The sequence below is a fragment of the Centropristis striata genome, chromosome 4, assembly GCF_030273125.1.
Source record: "Centropristis striata isolate RG_2023a ecotype Rhode Island chromosome 4, C.striata_1.0, whole genome shotgun sequence".
NCBI lineage: Eukaryota > Metazoa > Chordata > Actinopteri > Perciformes > Serranidae > Centropristis > Centropristis striata.
In genome coordinates, this window is record NC_081520.1 from 14520521 (window position 1) to 14538297 (window position 17777).

At 40.4% G+C, this 17777-nt stretch overlaps 2 protein-coding genes across 3 annotated transcripts in view; one reads left to right on the plus strand and one right to left on the minus strand.

The window, feature by feature from the left end:
* Positions 1-2522, minus strand: part of cog6 (component of oligomeric golgi complex 6) — a 30118-nt gene extending 27596 nt beyond the window's left edge. The window contains exons 1-4 of one of the 2 annotated variants that reach the window (XM_059331725.1): positions 2296-2522; positions 1018-1161; positions 326-397; positions 46-104 (exon numbers count right to left, since the gene is read on the minus strand). In XM_059331725.1, coding sequence (XP_059187708.1) covers positions 46-104; positions 326-397; positions 1018-1161; positions 2296-2430 — 410 coding nt within the window. In that variant the 5' untranslated portion in view covers positions 2431-2522. The remainder of the gene's footprint in view (positions 1-45; positions 105-325; positions 398-1017; positions 1162-2295) is intronic. The other variant, XM_059331724.1, reaches the window with a different exon arrangement.
* Positions 2523-5425: 2903 nt separating this feature from the next.
* LOC131969427 (LHFPL tetraspan subfamily member 6 protein) overlaps positions 5426-17777 on the plus strand; it is a 42253-nt gene continuing 29901 nt past the window's right edge. The window contains exons 1-2 of the mRNA XM_059330421.1: positions 5426-5751; positions 6620-7137. Of these exons, the coding sequence (XP_059186404.1) occupies positions 6753-7137 (385 nt within the window). The 5' untranslated portion in view covers positions 5426-5751; positions 6620-6752. The remainder of the gene's footprint in view (positions 5752-6619; positions 7138-17777) is intronic.

The window sequence follows — 17777 nt, forward strand, 5'->3', positions numbered from 1 at the left end:
CCCAAAACATGCAAATACACATACAACCCTTAAGAATAAACTCACTTCTCTCCCTGCAGCTTGTTGGTTTTTACTATGAGGTCTTGCGTTTGCTCCTTTGCAGCCTGTTGAGGGAAAGTTTGTGTTTTTAAAAGATGGCTTGCAAACATTATGTTCTTAAAAGAAATGTAAAATGTCACTTATATGAAGTGATTCATTTTCATACATATGAAACGCTGTACATAAATAGTCTACCTCCTGTTGTTGTTATGAAGAGTATAGCTTAAGTAAATCATTATATGTACAGAATAATTCTCAAATGACATGCAGAGATGATATAGTGTACCTTTAATCTGTTGGTCATTTCTTCACAACATGTGCTCATGGCCTGGACATCCTCGTGGACACTTTCAAGCTCCTTTGGAGAACATGAAGTCACAGTTACAACAGCACTGAAGCAGATACACCCCTCATACATACAAAGTCAAAGGGGCAACACTACTGTTTAAATAAACATTTAGAAGTAGCCAGCTTTTAGGCCTGGAACTAACAATGATTTACACTTTTTTTCTAGATGAATCGATTAATGGTTGGGTCTATAAAATGCCAGAATTTCTTTAAAAATGTTATTTTGTAAATTCATAACCCTAAGACATTCAGCTTAATCTGAAATCTCCATATCTGAAAGACTGAAAACAGTATTTTCTGTGATTTTGCATGACTAATACTTTAAAGATGAATCACTCATCAAATTGTTGCCTGTTACTTTTTCATCTAACTGTCATTCAACTGATTGACTAGTCTATTAGTTGTTGAAGCTCTACCTGCTTCAATTACAGGTTTTCAGAGTCTCCATTACAGTCTTCGGTCTTGTTATGGTCACTGCTCATAAATTCTCCCAACACCCCTTTAAACTTAAAACTCTGTGTCACTCCCTGAACTTTGAAGCTTGTGTGTGTAAATATTTAACTAGATATATTAGACTAGCGTGGCGTTTAATGGTAATGAACTGCATTTTCTTGCAGAACACTATGTTACCTCTTTTACATCCTTAAATATTAGTGCAAACTCCTCGTTGATTGCAAGGCTCCGTCTCTCAATGTCCCCGCGAAGATTTCTCCTGGTGCGCAAACTGTTCTCAGTGAAGAACACAGAGAGCGCCTTCAGAGCCTCAAGCATCTCCTGAAATCAACAAAATAGTGACATTATTAGAGCTGCAACAATTATTTGATTAATTGAACAATTATCGGTTATTCAACTACTACATCAACTATTTTGATAATCTAATAATTGGTTTGAGCAGTTTTTTTTTTTAAAGACAATCAGTCAAAATTCTCTGATTTCAGCTTCTTCAATGTGAATATTTCAGGTTTCTTTGTTCCTTTATGACAATAAACTGAATATCTCTTCGGTTTGTGAACAAAACAAGAGATTTGAGGACGTCATCTTGTGGTTTGGGAAACACTGATTGATTTTTTTCAACATTTTATTGACCAGACAACCAATAGATTAATTGTTTAAATAATCAACTAGATTAATCGATAATGAAAATAATCGTTAGTTGCAGCCTTAGACATTATAATGTTGGTATTTTGACAAACGTTTTTTTCACTGATAAACCATCACTGCACAATCTGTGCGGAACAAGCAGTGTTTCTCACAATCAGAATATATTTATGATGCAATGTTTAATAGGAATGAAAACGGGTGTGTGAAATGACAGTAGGTGGTTATTGTTGACGTTTTATTTTTTAAATGTATTATTACTATTTTTCTTTTTTTTGTGTGTGTTGTTGATTTGTTTGCTTGTTAATTGTTGTCTCATTGTGACTACATGGGTGTATGTGTACTTATGTGTGTGTGATATGTATGTGTAAGTTAATAACAAGGGATTTAATAAGCTTTGACTCCTTTTAGACACAAATAAGTGTCGAGTCTTGTTGTTGTTTCATTTTGTGTTGTTGTCTTGAATTTATTGTTGTTCATCTTTTATTTTGTGTTCATATAAATTCTCAATCAATCAGTCAATCAATCAATGTTTATTTTCGTAATAAGGATACAAACTAGGACCCGACACCCAAGTTTATACAGTAACACTGAATGACTGCAGCAACACGCTAACTGTTAATTGAATAAACATTTTTGTTACTATGCTCAACCACAGACAGCTGCAACATCGTTTCCTCTAAACAATTATCCCCGAGTGGGTGACAACATCACCTAAGAGCAGAATTATGTCCAGTAATGACAGGACTGTCTCGCAGATTTGGCTAATGTTAGCCGGCTAGCTAGAGAAGCTAAACCCTTCCTTCTTACCTTGTCATTGTCAAGCCTCGTATCCAGTATTTTGTTTAGCTTTCTTGACAGTGGATTGTTGGGTTGAGAACCCGCGTTTTGGTTCTGTATACCAGGGGAGTTATCAGTTGAAATATCTACTTTAGTATCAGCCATTGTACACAAACACCTCCACGTCAACTTTCGGAAAGATGTTTTGGTCCGTCTGGAAATAGCTTCCGGTTGGTGCTAGCTCCATGTAGGAGAACGATATAACGTTCCGCTACATGGTTATTTATTTATTTTTCTTGAAGGGGAAGATGCCATTAACGACTGATGAGGATACTAATGGGTATGATATCACACAAGTATTATATAATATAATATTTAGGCTTCCTCATTCCTTGAAGAAGTTGTGTTATTGTGTTATTGCATCCAGTTATTCCAAGTAAAGAAGATAAACAAAATTATATACTCTACAGAGCGGTCGGTTTAAGAATCTTGTTTAACCAGTTTATTTAGACCGTATCTTAGTCAGATAAACTTTTAAATGATAAGAGAGAGGAGAATACTGATATACTTGAATACTCTACTTCTACTCTCTCTCTCTCTCTCTCTCTCTCTTCCCCTCTGACTCTCACATACAAAGGAAAATATTTAATAGCCTACTGAGATTTAGAGAGCAGAGAGCAATGCTGCATTCATGTACTGTTCGAAATATTCTACTTATAAATTATTCTTGCAATTATCCTAGCATTAAATTATTAATAGCCTATTTTGGAAATTCAGTAATTACTAAAAGAAGAAAATAACATCGTTTTTACCATCCCTTCCTGTGTCTGCACAGTTATTGCAATGAACCAAACGTTTTTATGGATCCTTTGCCTCTATAAATTTAAAAAGAGTGGGAATACTGAGCAATAATGAGATGGCCTTGTGGTTATTGAGGTGGTTTTCCAGCTGCACAGGCCTTGGCTTGGTAACCTGTAAATTACCTGTCTAGGAACCCCTGACAGTAAGTGACCTGGCTAACAAAAGTGATAAATGACAAACTGACATCAAATAAATTATTTAAAAAATAATAATTAACTTAAACTTCCACAGATTTCTGCAATTTGTAACTCAACTTCAGAGTATAGTAACCAAATCATTGGTATATATGATCAACATCAGTTCATAAAGGGCAAAATAATAATTACATCAGCAACACGGTAGCACATTAATCATAAACAGCTGTCATTTTTGGGGTAGTTTTCATTTTTTGTCAATATCTTTAATAAGGCCTACATGGTATGTCACTGACCACTAAATTAATCTCAAGAGACACAAGAGGTGTCCTTAAATTGGTGTTATAAGCCTAAAAACTTTTTGCACAGGGTTTCACACAGTCAATCACAGTATAAAGCATGTTGAGGTAGTTTAAACATGTATCAAACGTAAATAAAATATCCATAATTATATCAAAAATGATGCTATAGCCTACAATAAAAGCTGTGATCTGATTTCTAAAAGTCAGTTTCAAAATTGCATGAAATTAAGACCTCATCATTGAGTCAGTATATGAGAAAAATATAATAAGAGTCAATTGAATGAATAAAATATTAATAATCATGATGATGATTCATTAAAATAATATTAATATAACTAGTATTGGTATTTACAATATAGTAATATTTTGCTATGACGTTTTTTTCATCACTTAGTTCGGGGGTAGGCAACCTGCGGCTCTGGGGCCACATGTGGCTCTTCAGGCCGTCTGCAGTGGCTCCCTGTGGCTGTGACAAAAAAAATTGTACCAAATGAAATTTCTTTTCTATTCTCTTTACATTTTAATTTTCATTGATTGTTGGTAGGCCCAAAGCAATTTGTATTCCTGAATTATAACAATGTGTTGCTTACATACAACATGACAATTGATGTTATTTTTACATTTTAGTCAACTAAAATGTGCACCATAGATGAATAAAGTCTAAGGCTTGGCATCTTTACCTCTGAATTTAGCCAACATCAAGCCTAGTTTTGAGTTTTTCCTTCAATTCGAAATCTCCTGAGATATTTTTGGTGTCCAGCCTTGCATTTGCACTTGGGTCCTGGCTGCACTCTAACAAAATCATACAAAAAAAAATGCTCATTATTGTTTATTGTTAATTGTCAAAAGGATCCCCATTAGCTGTTACCAAAATAGGACGAACTAATCTTCCTGGGGTCCAAATAAATAAATAAATAAATCACTTAACGATGATAATGGTAAAACAACGAAACATTGTAGACATCATTAAAAATCAACAGAAATTATTCAAATTAGTTATTACATTCACAAGTATTACATTCATTATTACATTCATACAGTCCATTCCTTACTCAGAAATTTAAATAGTGCATTCTCAAATGGTACTTGAAAGATATTTTGCTATTCAGCTTACGTATATTCAGTACATTATGACCTATTAGTATTATGGGTAGGTTCATTTAGACTTAGTAGGCTGTTTATATTATTTGATTTTTATTTTATCATATTATTACTATTAAATATTACATATTATATTATATACTGTACTATTACTAGATACTGTCTAGTCACAATAACATTATTACTATCATATCATCAGTATAATTACCATCATCTTGCCACTGTACCTTACCTACCAACTTATCATCTTTTTTACTTCTTAAGTGTCCTTGTTCTATTCTGTGATTTTTCTATTGTTGTTTTTATTTATTCTACCTTAGTATTTTATTTTATTTATTTTATTTTATTTTATTTTATTGCTTTTTTTTTTTTTTTTTAATCTATCTATCTTCATAGTAAGGCTCAAAATAAGGTATGCGGCTCCATTATGATATTTTTCTATTTTTTTGGCCAACAATGGCTCTTTATTTAGTAAAGGTTGCCGACCCCTGACTTAGATCCCCTTACATTTCTAATTTTCGCTACATCAACTCAGTAACTAGATTGAGTACTGTTATTTCTTAGACGGCTCTCGCAGTTTACGAGGCGTTCTTGAATGCATCAGGAGCATGTAGGGAATGATAGTAGCGGTGAGTCCGGCCCCTGGGTGGGGATTTCTGTGATTGATGGTCACCTCCCGAGAGTGTTTCATGGACTCGCCCCCTCCCCGCCTCCCTCTCTCTCTCTCTCTCTCTCTCTCTCTCTCTCTCTCTCTCTCTCTCTCCCTCGCGCTCTCTCTCTCTCTCTCTCCCTCTGAGCAGGAATGTGGAAACAGGAGTCCACACTCAGTCAGCCGCACGTTTCTGCGCCGCACAGGAGTGAATAATTGATCTTTGCCTCGGTTAAATATATTGATGAGGAGGAAGTGATTTGTGAACGGATTCTGCGGTCACTTTTTGGATTTTCATTCCCAGGTCGAGCGCATTTCCTTTCTCTTTCCCTCGACTGAAGAAAAGTTTGCTTTGAGACCCAACACAGCTGGAGTCAGCAGATGGAAATAACCCCTCAGTGTTCACCGAGCGCACCTTATTCCGGACCTCTCCCAACATGTAAGATTTCTTCTTCTTTCTCATTTTCTTTGCCTTTGCATTCACATTCCGACAGTGTGAGCACTGCGATAATACAGCGTGTTCCGTGAGGTCACCCCTAACGAAAAATCACTCCGTTCCAGTAGTGGCAGCTCCTGCAGGGACTTCTAGTGTGTTTCCTCAACTAAATATCCAGTTTCCATTGCTTTTGTGCTATTTAATGGACATTTCATTTCATATTATAGTTCCATCCATCACGTGCCAAAGGCTGTATTGTAGTTTTGCTGCCGTGTGTGTAGCCTATACCATCATTATAAAGTTGTTTTGTCGAAGAGTTGACATTGTTTTAAAATAGCCTTACTCAATAATACTAGTTGTTCCAATAATAGCCTACCTGTTGGGAAATACTAGCTATTATTATGCATATTCACTGCTGCCTTAAGGTAAAGTCTGTGAACTAAAAACTGTGATTTTTCTTAACATTCCTATATGATGAGAAATATAAAAAAGCTTTAAATAAATAAGTACATTGGAGAAAAATCAAAGCTCATCTTATCAAACTTGAGTTGATTATTTATTGGCCTGAGTTTGATTATTGTTGGATTGTGTTTGCTTTTGTATGTGATTCAAATCATAATATTGAATATAAAACACAAATCTGTGCCTCTTATTTATCTGTGTACTTCATAGTTTAGGAAAAAGCACTTTACAGAAGAAAATCCATTGAGTCTACTTGGATTCCTTCATATGTTTGTGTTTATAGCTGCGCTTTCAGCAGCTGGGGAACAGGTTTTTGGTTTTCAACTCATTAAGCTGTTGCTTTTCATGTTATTCCAAAAGCCGCCAACCTCTTCCCTCAGATGACTTTTCTGTCTTTTCCTCCTGACAGGGACCCGGAGTCACTGAGAAGGTGAAGGCTGCTTGTGTTAAATGCTCGCTGCAAGGCTTCCCACAACACAGCGACTGCTCATATAACTGCTGTTAGTTCAGTGACTGTGTGAACCATTCGCAGACTGTTTACCATGGCGTCTAGTCTGACATGTACGGGTGTTATCTGGGCCCTGCTGTCCCTGCTGTGTGCTGCTGCCTCCTGCGTTGGCTTCTTCATGCCCTACTGGCTGTTGGGGACACAGATGGACAAGCCAGTGTCCTTTGGCACGTTCAGACGCTGCTCCTACCCAGTGAGGGATGAGGAGAAGCAGGCCACGGTGATGCTGGAGCAGTGTGGGCGCTACGCCTCATTCCACGGCATCCCGAGTCTGGAGTGGAGGATCTGCACAGTGGTGACCGGCGTGGGATGTGGCCTCCTCCTGCTGGTGGCACTCACGGCTCTCATGGGCTGCTGCATCTCTGACCTCATCTCGCGTACTATTGGTCGTGTGGCAGGCGGCATTCAGTTTGTTGGAGGTGAGTTAACGTTTCTGAAATGTTTGTGTTTGTTCCTGCTGTGACTGGGAGTCCTGCTCTGACTGAGGCTGTGCAGAGCAGGGGCTCTCATTACAATTTTGACAGGCTGTCAAAAGAGAACTTGGAGGTTTTTAATGGTTGTAATTAACTTCTCATAAAATTTGGTTTGAACTCTTTGACAGAAATGTTGTTCATTAAAAAAGATCACATTGGTGAGGAAACAAGGAGGCATAGAAATCTTGATAACCATGAAAATTTCACTTCTGGCCAACTTTTCTTTGCCAACAAACCTGTTGCCGGCTCAGAAAAGCTGTTTTTCTTCTCAGATACTTGGTTCCACAACAAATGACAAGTGTCCCAGTGAGATGTTGGTCATGCTACCTGATTAATGATGATGAATAGTTGGGTCAGTTTACATTTGTTAACTTGTGACAGCAGTTTAAAAACAACAAACATGGTTGTGGACATTGCTGAAGTGGATGGAGTGAATATTTAAGAGAATACTTTAAAAAGTATGACATTTATTAACTGAATTGTGTTTGTGTGTGGCTTTGGTCCCATTTGAAAAAGCTTGGATTGGGCTCATGTATTGTATACAAGTGGAACATATAATTTAGTGAAGAAAAAAAACTTTTAATTCTCAAAACACTTTCCTGTATTGTTCTCTTTGTCTTTTGTGCAGCAGATTTTGGCATCATTTCATTCTTTTGTTTTTAGATCAACAGATGAAATGATGGAAAAGTGAGATTCATTTGGGCTTTCAGCATGCCCAAAATATGTCACTGTGATTTTCTGCTCTGGGTTTGATCCAGAGTACACCCCTTAAAGTTTAAAAGAAACCCAAGCTCTTCCTCATTCTCTTTGCAAAAAAAAGAGCCCTGCCCGTGCTGCAGCTCTGTCCACGGAAATGCCATTTTGTTTGTTTGTTTGATTACAGTAAGTGGACACGGCTCCGCACGGCACCAGCTTTGTGTGTGTGTGCTGTTGGTTTTGCACATGTGTTCTCCCGGGACGCGAGGTCTGAGGGAAGGCTTCCACTGAAGCTGCAAGTTTCTCTGCCCTAGTTTAAGAAGCTGCGGTGCTCCAGCCCTCTCATTAACTCAAAAACGTTTGCTCGCATACTGTGGCTCACCACTCTGCTATTTACAATCCCCATCACTTTAGTTTGGCTTAAAAAAAGTGATGTGACAGGAAAGCAGGTTGCAGGCAGATTTGACAGAGCTGCCAGGTTTTTGAGAAGGATAAATCTACAGCGGACCACCACAACGTGCCATGTCCTAGTTCTTAGCTACTTAGGAACATCAGTATTAATGATGTATAATATGGAGGATGATTAAGGTGAAGGCTGGCTGGCTTATTCAGAAATGTGCACTTTTATGTAAGGAGAGCTCCTTTTAAGCTCACAGCCATCCCATACATATAGTATTACAGCAAGCTGCTATTTCTGGTTATAGGATTAAAAAATCCCTGTCTGTCTTTCTTGCAATTTCTCTCTTTCGTAGACTCACAAATCCAGACTCACATGAATTTCGATGGAGGGAAAGCGAGGGAAGGCGTGGTACAATTCAAGGGGCACCGCTAGGTTCTTTTTAACTTGAATGCTTGTGAACCAAAGGGCAGAGATGTCTCAGAAGGGCTAATTGGAAGTGACACAATTGGGAAGCTCAGTGGGCCGCTCCATGTATTGTCTTCCATCACTTACAAAAAGTGTAGAAATGTCGAGGCGGGCAGGTTGAATTGGGAGAGAAGAAAAAATACCTGATGATTGAAACATTCAGAATTCACTTCTCATTAACCAAGAACCTGGCTGAGAAATACAGACCCGCAGGGGGAATACTAAAAAATGTGCAGAGATATGATCAAATCTCAGCGATTAGCGGCAACAGTTAGAGAGAGTAAATGAGGCGAACAGTTGGTGAGGCAACGCATTTGTATTCACCAGATGTAAAGGAGCTTCGTGGTTCACAGGCTGATGCCAGTGTCTTCCTGCTTTTGTGTTTCTGCTGCTCCTATTGTAGGACACTAATGAAGAGTGTCTTACCAGAGAGGCCAGGGCCCCTGGCTGCCACAAGTAAAACATCCACTTTATATCTCTCTGCAATTTATCTCAATCCTATGAAATAGATTAGAGCTGAAGGGATTTATCAGTGCTTGATCTCATTAACTGCAGCCCAGACTGAAGGAATACCTTTTAACAACAACTATTATTGTTGCTGGTGTTGTTGTTTACCTCCTATAATGCTTTTTTCTCCCAGTTCACTTTGGGCAAGTTGCTCCAGAGCTGGTTAATTGCTAATGGCAAAGGCCCAGGTTTCCTCTACAGGCCAGAGAGTTGGAGTTTTGAGTATGAGACTATGAGACTATGAGGCTGTTCTGGCTCATAAATCAAAGGCCTGAGAGCTCTGTGCTGCTTACATTAAACAACTGCCTGTACTGTACTTTCTTGTCTTAGTTATGCAGTGGTGTGGACTCCAAACGACTGTGGCACAGACGGGAGGCTCAGACTTTAAAAGATTCTTGACTTGGATTTGGTTGTTAGGGATTTTGATTCCCCCCCTGCAGAGCCTCGCCTTGTCTTTTGGGTTCCTCTAGCAGAGCTGTGCACAGCAGGAAGAAAGCTATTTGACATTTGTTTTCCACAGGCATAATATAAAACTTCTATGCACCTTTTTTAAATACTTTGTTTTTCCCCTCGGCACAATCTCGTGCCTTTAATTTGTGTTTTTGTGCCCTCTTTTATTTAATCTCTTTCCCTTCTGAACCTGACGGGTAGTTTTGTTTTGACATTTTGCTATTTGATTGCCTCATGATGACTGACACTTTGACAGGAATGTGATTGGATGGCGGATCTGCTCCATCACCAATTAAATATTAAGGATAGTGATGGGAGTGTGGGGACTCACCAAGTCAGTTTATAATGGGATTTTTTTTTAACTTTCACTTTATATTATTTATGATGGGCGGGGCCATTTAAAAATGCCTGAACTGGTTATGGGACAGTTTGGAAATGTTTTGATATCCTAGAGAAACAAACTTTCTCAAATGACTGTGGTGCAGTTGGAGTTTATGAAAGAATAACAGTACACAGCAGTCAGAGTTTGTGTAGACTGTGCTGAGAAAGAGACAGTTAGGGCTGAATGCCAAATTTGGAAATGTGAACAGATAGAAAAAGCAGGTTGAAATGGCTGTCTGTAGTGCCAGAGGCAAATTGTAAAGGCAAGTTAAAATAGCTTCCTAGATTGTGCATAATCTAATGTTATAATATAGTTAGTGTAGAGGAAAAGTTTTCCTCCCCTTCTCTGAAGTTGGGTAACGTTCATTTAGTAACATGAATTGCAAATGTAGAAAACTACACCCTGTTGCCCTTTCAAGACAATCAATCACATAAAACTGCCGTGATCCAAAAAAACAAAGGTGCTGCAGGTTGATTTGCAGCATTTGAATCCCAAATAACACCTCAGGCCACATTAGGAGAGATACTGAGGAAGCGTTGTTCCGAAACACGTCTGAAAAAAATATTACCTTGACCCTTGAAGAATGTCAGCTGGATTGAGATCTCTGTAACGTTTGATAAAAATGTCAGGATATATAGATGCTCGAGGTTGGAGGATAAAGGCTTTATTGTTTTGAGAAGGTTTTGAACTGCTGCATCCTTGAAACCGAAGGAGAAATAACAAGACAAACAATATGACGCATGACAGGCTGCACTTGGCCTTTTTCTGGGGGATTGTTGGGGCAGTATGGAGGGTGCAAGCAGAGGACTTAATATGAGCTGCTGCTGTTTCACAGGAGGTGCAGACCTGTGAGGTATAGTGTCCCGAAGGGATATGTAAAAAAAAAAAATGTTTGAAATAGCTCGACGCAGCATATTTCACTGCCATATGGGAAGGTTGTGGTCAGCAGGGAATCCATACAATCTAATTTTGTCTGTCATTGTTGGGAGAAGTACCGAGAGCTCTTTACAGTTTTGGGAGGGATTTTCAATGCCATCACTGCAGGATGGGCTAAAAGCATTTATTATTGATTAGAGACATTTAATGTCTATTACATTAAATATTACCCCTGGGTTCTGACAGTCCTTTGATGAAATGAGATGAGAAAAATGTGGGTTTTCACATCCATTTCTGCTTTCAGATGCGAGGTCTTGCAGAGTGAGATGACAAACTTGTAATTTATTTGGCAAACATTTATTTTGGGCCAGCTGCAAAACTTCTGGATTTGATTCATCAAAGCAGACTTGGCTCAAACTTCAATAAGAGTAAAAGTAAAAACAGAATTTAATAAAAGTAGATGACTGTATTAGGCGGGTTTGTCTGAACAAAAGGACATGTTTGTGGGGGAAACAATGCGATGCGTCGGGTCAAGCCTTAGCATTGTGCTGGTTAAATACTTCCCACACCAGCCTCGGATGAAGCTGCTGTGGATCTGAACTATCAAATAATTGGCTGTGTTGCCTTCTGGGAAAGCTTCTCCATTTCGTTTTCTGGTTGATTGGCTCTGTTTACACGTCTGTGCCAGCATCTCGTTTGCCCACACTGGTGTGGAATGTCAGTAAATGAACAAGCCGCAGAGAGGATACACACATGAAATATAGTCAACTCTGGGTCTGTTTCACTTAACTTTGCCTCTGTTTTATGTGTATCATTTTCCTGAGTAGCTCTTTTGTTCCCCCAGAGGTGACCTGTAACACACAACATGTAATACAGTATCCTGGTCATGTGTGGTTCAAATTAAATTTATCACATCTGCCTGCACCACCTCTGTGGCTCAAAGTGGATGTCAAGGGCATGAGCACGAGCGATAAATTTAAAGACGTGTAAATAAATTACAGATGGGCTGCCATTTTGGCTTCCGTAATGTTGCCAAGGGCTATTTGGCACAGGAGTGTGTTGTCCTGTTTGAGAGCCATACCAACACAGCCAGGAGCTTTGTCCTTGTGTCGGCTTTGTGAGTTCTTGCCAGCTGGATCCCACCCAGTCCCAGAATGTGTGCTTCCACTCCCCTCTCACCACCAGCACTCATTTTCAAGAGGTACAACAAAATGAAATCGCATCCATATGAGGAAGGCTTTGGGATGAAGAGCTCATGTTTCCGGGGGAGTATTCTGTCTAGAGCAGTGTCTCTTGACAGTCATTGTTTAATGGTGAGACATTTCCGGGGCGGTGGGTAAATATTCCCTGACGTGCCGTGTTATCCTTTTACTTCCAAAATCCTATCTGTATTCCTTCCTGCCAGTTTGATGTGATGATGATGGACTACACTGTCTCATCTGCCATGTAGGCATTGCATAAAACTAATGAGATAGCACCGGCCCATATGTTAGAGAGGAAGAAGCCAGGCCTTTCCACTACGGACAGGAGTCTTGTGTAATGGTTTTTAGAACGCTTTCTTGCTCTTCATTGCTTACGTTTCCGGCCACTGATGGTTATAAAGTGGACGTGTCTTCCTCTGGGTTGATTGATCACCTAAAGTGCAGACCTCTCTTGCAACACTGTAATGCACTCATTGAGCCTGGCAGCTATTTTTGCTCAACATACAGTTCCCTAAACACCCACCAACATCACCACAAGGGTGTTTGGAGTCAGAGCGGTGAAACGTGGTCTTTGCACCATAGGCAGTCTATTCTGTCTGACACTCTGCTCTATCTTTCTCCTTCACCCTTCTCAGGATGAACTCACATCTCCTTTTCTGCCCCCCTTTCCTAACCTTTTGGTGACAGTATTATTTCCAGTGCTCTCAGTCTTTAACTCTCTAGTTCAGGCTTGTTTCACCTTTCCCCTCATTCTGCTTTCTGACCACCCCTCTGTGTCCTTCCTCTCTCCTTCTCCATCTCCTTCCCTCACTCTCCTCCTCCTTCGTGCAGTGGCTGTGCACATTGCTGTCGGCTACAAGCAGGAAAAAAATAGATTGGGCCAGTACTCAGTGACCCGAAGAGTGGACCTGGGCACAGCCAGAAAGACAGAAAGAGAGAACGGATGAAAAAAAAAAAAGAGTGAGACAGAAACGGAGAGAAACAGGGCGGAAAGCCCAGCATCAACAGGGATTTAGTTTTGTCAAACAGGAAGTCTGGGGAACCAAAGGACAGACAGAAGGGTTATTTCAGTCTGTTTCTCTGTTAAGTCATTGTTTTCACTGCCATAGTAGCTGGCGTGCTGCATATCGGGTTGTTTTTGTCACTCAGAACTGTTCCAGAAAACGTGTCTGGTGTGTCTGTATTCGTGTCTGGCATTAATGCAGCTATAAAAACAGAGACCGAGAGCAAGGGAGCCTGACAGTTGTGGGGAATGAATGAATTTGGGATACAAATTTGATCGTGTCAATTGTTAATTTGTAAGGAGTTAACCAAGCGAAAATGTCAAACGTTTTCTGGTTCTTGCTATTAAAATATCAGGCTTCTCATATTTCATATTTCAGTGTTTTTCTTCAACATTTAAGAGAAAAATGTAAGTTAGACCAAACAATCACTTTGAATGTGGATCCATCAACAAGACCAAGAGTTAGCTATGCTATCAATGTTCGCAATAACAGTACTAGGATGCTAATATTTAGTAGGTATAATGTTTGCCATGTTCACCATCTTAGTTTAGTATATTGTATTGTCATGCCGACATTTAATGGATGTATTTGTTGAAGAAAATATTCTTTCGTTGTAGCCTTGGAACTAAGGAAACACATTAAACATTTCCTTGTTAAGACATTGTTTGGTGCCCTTCTCTGCTTTAACAGAAATGGCAAAGCAGACAGAAAGTAATTGTTAACACATTCTGCATCTTAACCACTGATACCTAAAACAGCGAATATGTGTGAATCACCACACAGACAGATGCTTAACAGATGGTGGAGGCTCCGCTTCTCCGTATCACTGGTGACACACATTGTGGAGGGCATGTTTCATGTCAGTGCCCTCGCCTTCACTTACAGTGAGCAATACTTTAGTCACAGGTAGGGATACAAGAATAAACCCCTTTCATGCGGTTTGAGCCTTCTTAGTCCTTGTTTCTGTGGCGGATAAAGTCCATTGTGTGATCAGAAACACAAAGAGAGAATGAGGGAAAGACAAAAACAACAACCTGTTTTTCTAAACTTCACCACATGTTATGTCTAATTAGGGATGAAGAAGATGGAAAGCCCACATTTGACCTGTTAGACTTCTCCGAGGGAGTCATAGGCCATGAGTCGGCTGAATAAATGAATAAGTATGGATTGGATGGATTGGGTCTGAGTCCTTTGGGATAAAGTAGTTTGCTCAGTATTCATACCCTGTTTTACAGTCTCAGAGGCACCGTGCCTTTAACACTACAGTTAATTATACCCTGTTCTTCCTAGTGAGGGGGAATGTGGGGTCAATACTTCTTTTGTGCTGCCTTCTCGTAGGTCAAATAGCAGGCCAGCGAGGAAATAGAATATGGGCTGGATGTATGGAGCCAGATCTGCGAATAAAATGGCAGCGTAGAATAGCCCCGGAGAGAAGTCTATTTTTGGTAAAAGAATCCACAGTAATTGCCTGTCTTTAGTTTCTTTACCCTCAAACCGCAGATACATTATATTGTAAACTTCCATGTCCCAAAGCGGCCATGCGAGCACCACTTCAGAATGAACAACTTTTCTCGCCACTTTGACTCGTGTATGTCTCATTTAATTTAACTCCCAGTATCTCCTGCATCTTATCCCTGAAGGGCCAGGAATAGCACCAAGAGCTGCACGAAGAGTCGAAGCACTCTGAGTTGGTAATGTGTGGAAAAGAGTGGCCTCTGTCTCTGGGAGAATTAGATCAGGGTCAGTGTGCAGCTCTGGGGGAGAAGCTTTGTCCCACAGTGGGTCACTCAAGCACATGTGGCCGTGCTGCTAGACAGTGAGGACAGGTGAAGGCGACGTAAAAAGCAGCTGAAGATCAGATGAGAGGACGGGGGTCACCTGTGCACAAGCATTTGTCTGTCACCAGTGGCCTGCCGTCTGTTAATGACTTGGTGACGGTGTGAAAGGGGCATGTGGTGTTGTAAAGTGTGAATTTGTTGCTTCATGTATCTCTCTGTGTTAGTTGGAGAACGCCTGTAGTTTAGCCAGCATGTGGCTGAGTTTATTAATGTCCCCGGTGCTGAGGCCAGGGCCTGCCCTTGCTGTCTGCCTTAAGCAATGCTGGGAATTTGGGGTAAATATATTCTGTTGCCCCCTGCCCCCCCCTAACTTCCCTTTCCTTAGAACCACTACTAAGTTAAATTGAGGCTTTTATGGGGTGAGTTTGCATGTGCTGCACAAGAGAAAGTGTTAGAATTGAATAAATTCCACAGCTTTCCTTTTGTTGTCTTTATAGCAGTGGGTGAAAATCTATATTTAGCTTGTGATTGTGAATGCTCAGAGTCTAGGATTTTTCCATTATGAATTCATCTTATATAAATTAAGAGGCGGCAAGACCCTTGAGAGAATGAGTGTTGGTGTGTTTAGTGATCAATACAAACAAGACTTCATGTGGGATGTGTATTGTGTGCTTTTTTGAAGCCTTGCAGAAACACACCATCAAAGGCACCTTGGCGTAGTAATAAGCAAAATGTCACCGCCGTCATTATCATAAAATGACAACCCTGTAATTGTGCCGCATGAAATTATGTCTCCGTAAAAAAAAGTGTGCATGCTTTAGTTTTTGTGAGGCTGACACAAGCTGAACAATAATCTCCATTTTGTGGCCCACGGCCTGACTTGGGGAGACTAGGGAGGGTTTAGTGTTTGGGTGGAAGGCGACGCAGTGTGATTCCAGTCTTGCTTTGCTTCCCAGACTCTCATTCCAGCTGGTCAGCAGCAGTTGGGTGGGCTCTTCCCTTATAGGATCTGGTTTCCACAGCAGCAGGGGGTGCAGACCCAAAGCAGACAGAGAGGGAGGGTCAACATTTGGAGAAATCCCCGGAGCCTTGTAGCAGCCAGAGTTTTGTTGCTTAAGATAAGCAAGTTAAGCTACAAGTTGCCTTAAGATTCAAGAAACGGCACTCCGCCATTCTGCTGATAGTCAGTTCAGCTGCAAAAGTCTATTTTTACCCTCCGCGAGCAGATTGTAGTCAAGCCTCAAGAGTTAAACAGCACCTTGTTGACTGGCCTTCCTGTGAACCCAAATGAGCGAAAAATTCAGCAACAACAGCAAGACATAAACAACACCCGGCGAGAAAGAGCCTGAAGTCAGGCATTTACCCAATCTAGCCAGCAGACAAAGGTTGTGAAAGTGCTGTAATAAGAGGCCCTGAGATGGGACACCCATAAGACAGAGTGGCTGGATGTATTTTCAGCCACTCTGTCCAAAATGCAGCCCTGTGGAAGCATAACACCAGTTCTCTGGAATGCTTAAAGAGAGCTCCATCTCAAACAGAGCTAGAGGAGGCTATAAACAGGGCAGAAGACATGCTCTACCCATATTTGTATGTGTTTATGAAAGTCAGCAGGAGCTGATGACCATATATAGGATTGTTGTGAAAAAACAGCTTGGTGGAAGAGCTGTAAGGAGCCGACTGAGCTTTATTAATCGCCACGCAGAGACGAAATAAAGAAAAAAAGTAATGTTGGTGTTCAAATCTGAGGAACTTCCTTTTCCAAGTTGTCGGGGGCAGTTTACAAATAGCTGTGTGATAGCTGGGGATAATCAGCAGCGATACCTTATCTCTTTCCTCACCTGTTATAAGAGCAGAGAACATTAGCAAGACAATGTGCCCTCCATGCCCGCTCCGCCTCTTCCTCTGCTGCTTTCATGCACTTTATAACCATTAGTCATATATTCTCTTTTCTGTTTTCACTTATTTCTTGCTTGACTCATGTTCTCTTTGCTTGGACAGAAACAAAATGTCACAAAAAAAGCTGAGCGTTGTGCTGGCTTCCAAAGGGAGCATGGGAACAAAGGTACTCTTTGATCCAGCAGAGACTTTGCTCTCTGCACTAATTCTGGGTCTGGACCAGTCTGAGCCCCCCGGTGTTGTTCTCTCAGGCCTGACAAGCCAACTACACCCAGTTTCTGGCCCATGGGCTCACTGGGGGTCCCCATGGCAACGGCGACCTGGCTCCTGTTACAGTTACATCAGAATATTACAGAAAGTTTTCCCCGGGAGTGATTTAAAGTCATACTGTGACTGAACTCAGGGCTTTTTAATCACATATTCCAGCTATTGCTTGAGCGTACTCACAAGTTGATGTCTCTAGCGGGAGATGGTGTGGATGAATCGAAATGATTAAATGTGACTTATAGTCTGGCTTTATAGACTCACAAACATAATGAAAACACCAATCTTCAGTGTATGGCTCCAAGATAATACAAACACTGACCACCATCATTTGTATTCTTTGTGTTGTGGCGTCCTAAATAAATCGTTGCAAAACAAAGTAATCTAAATCCATTCAAAAGTGAAAATTGTATCAAATTAATTTCCTTCTGGCAGTGTCTCAGCTATTCCACTATCCAACATGTGAAGAAAGTATTGATTTTTTTATGAAATACATGAACCTCATTATAGTCCCTACACCCAAGTGTGTATGCATTGTTACATGGGAAAATTGGAAGGACACCAGAAGGCTTTTAACAGACACAACTAAAGACAAGGGTGTCACCTGTTAAGGTGAAGCAGAGTGGAGGATTTGTAATTACATAGTGATTATATGTGGAGCCAAGC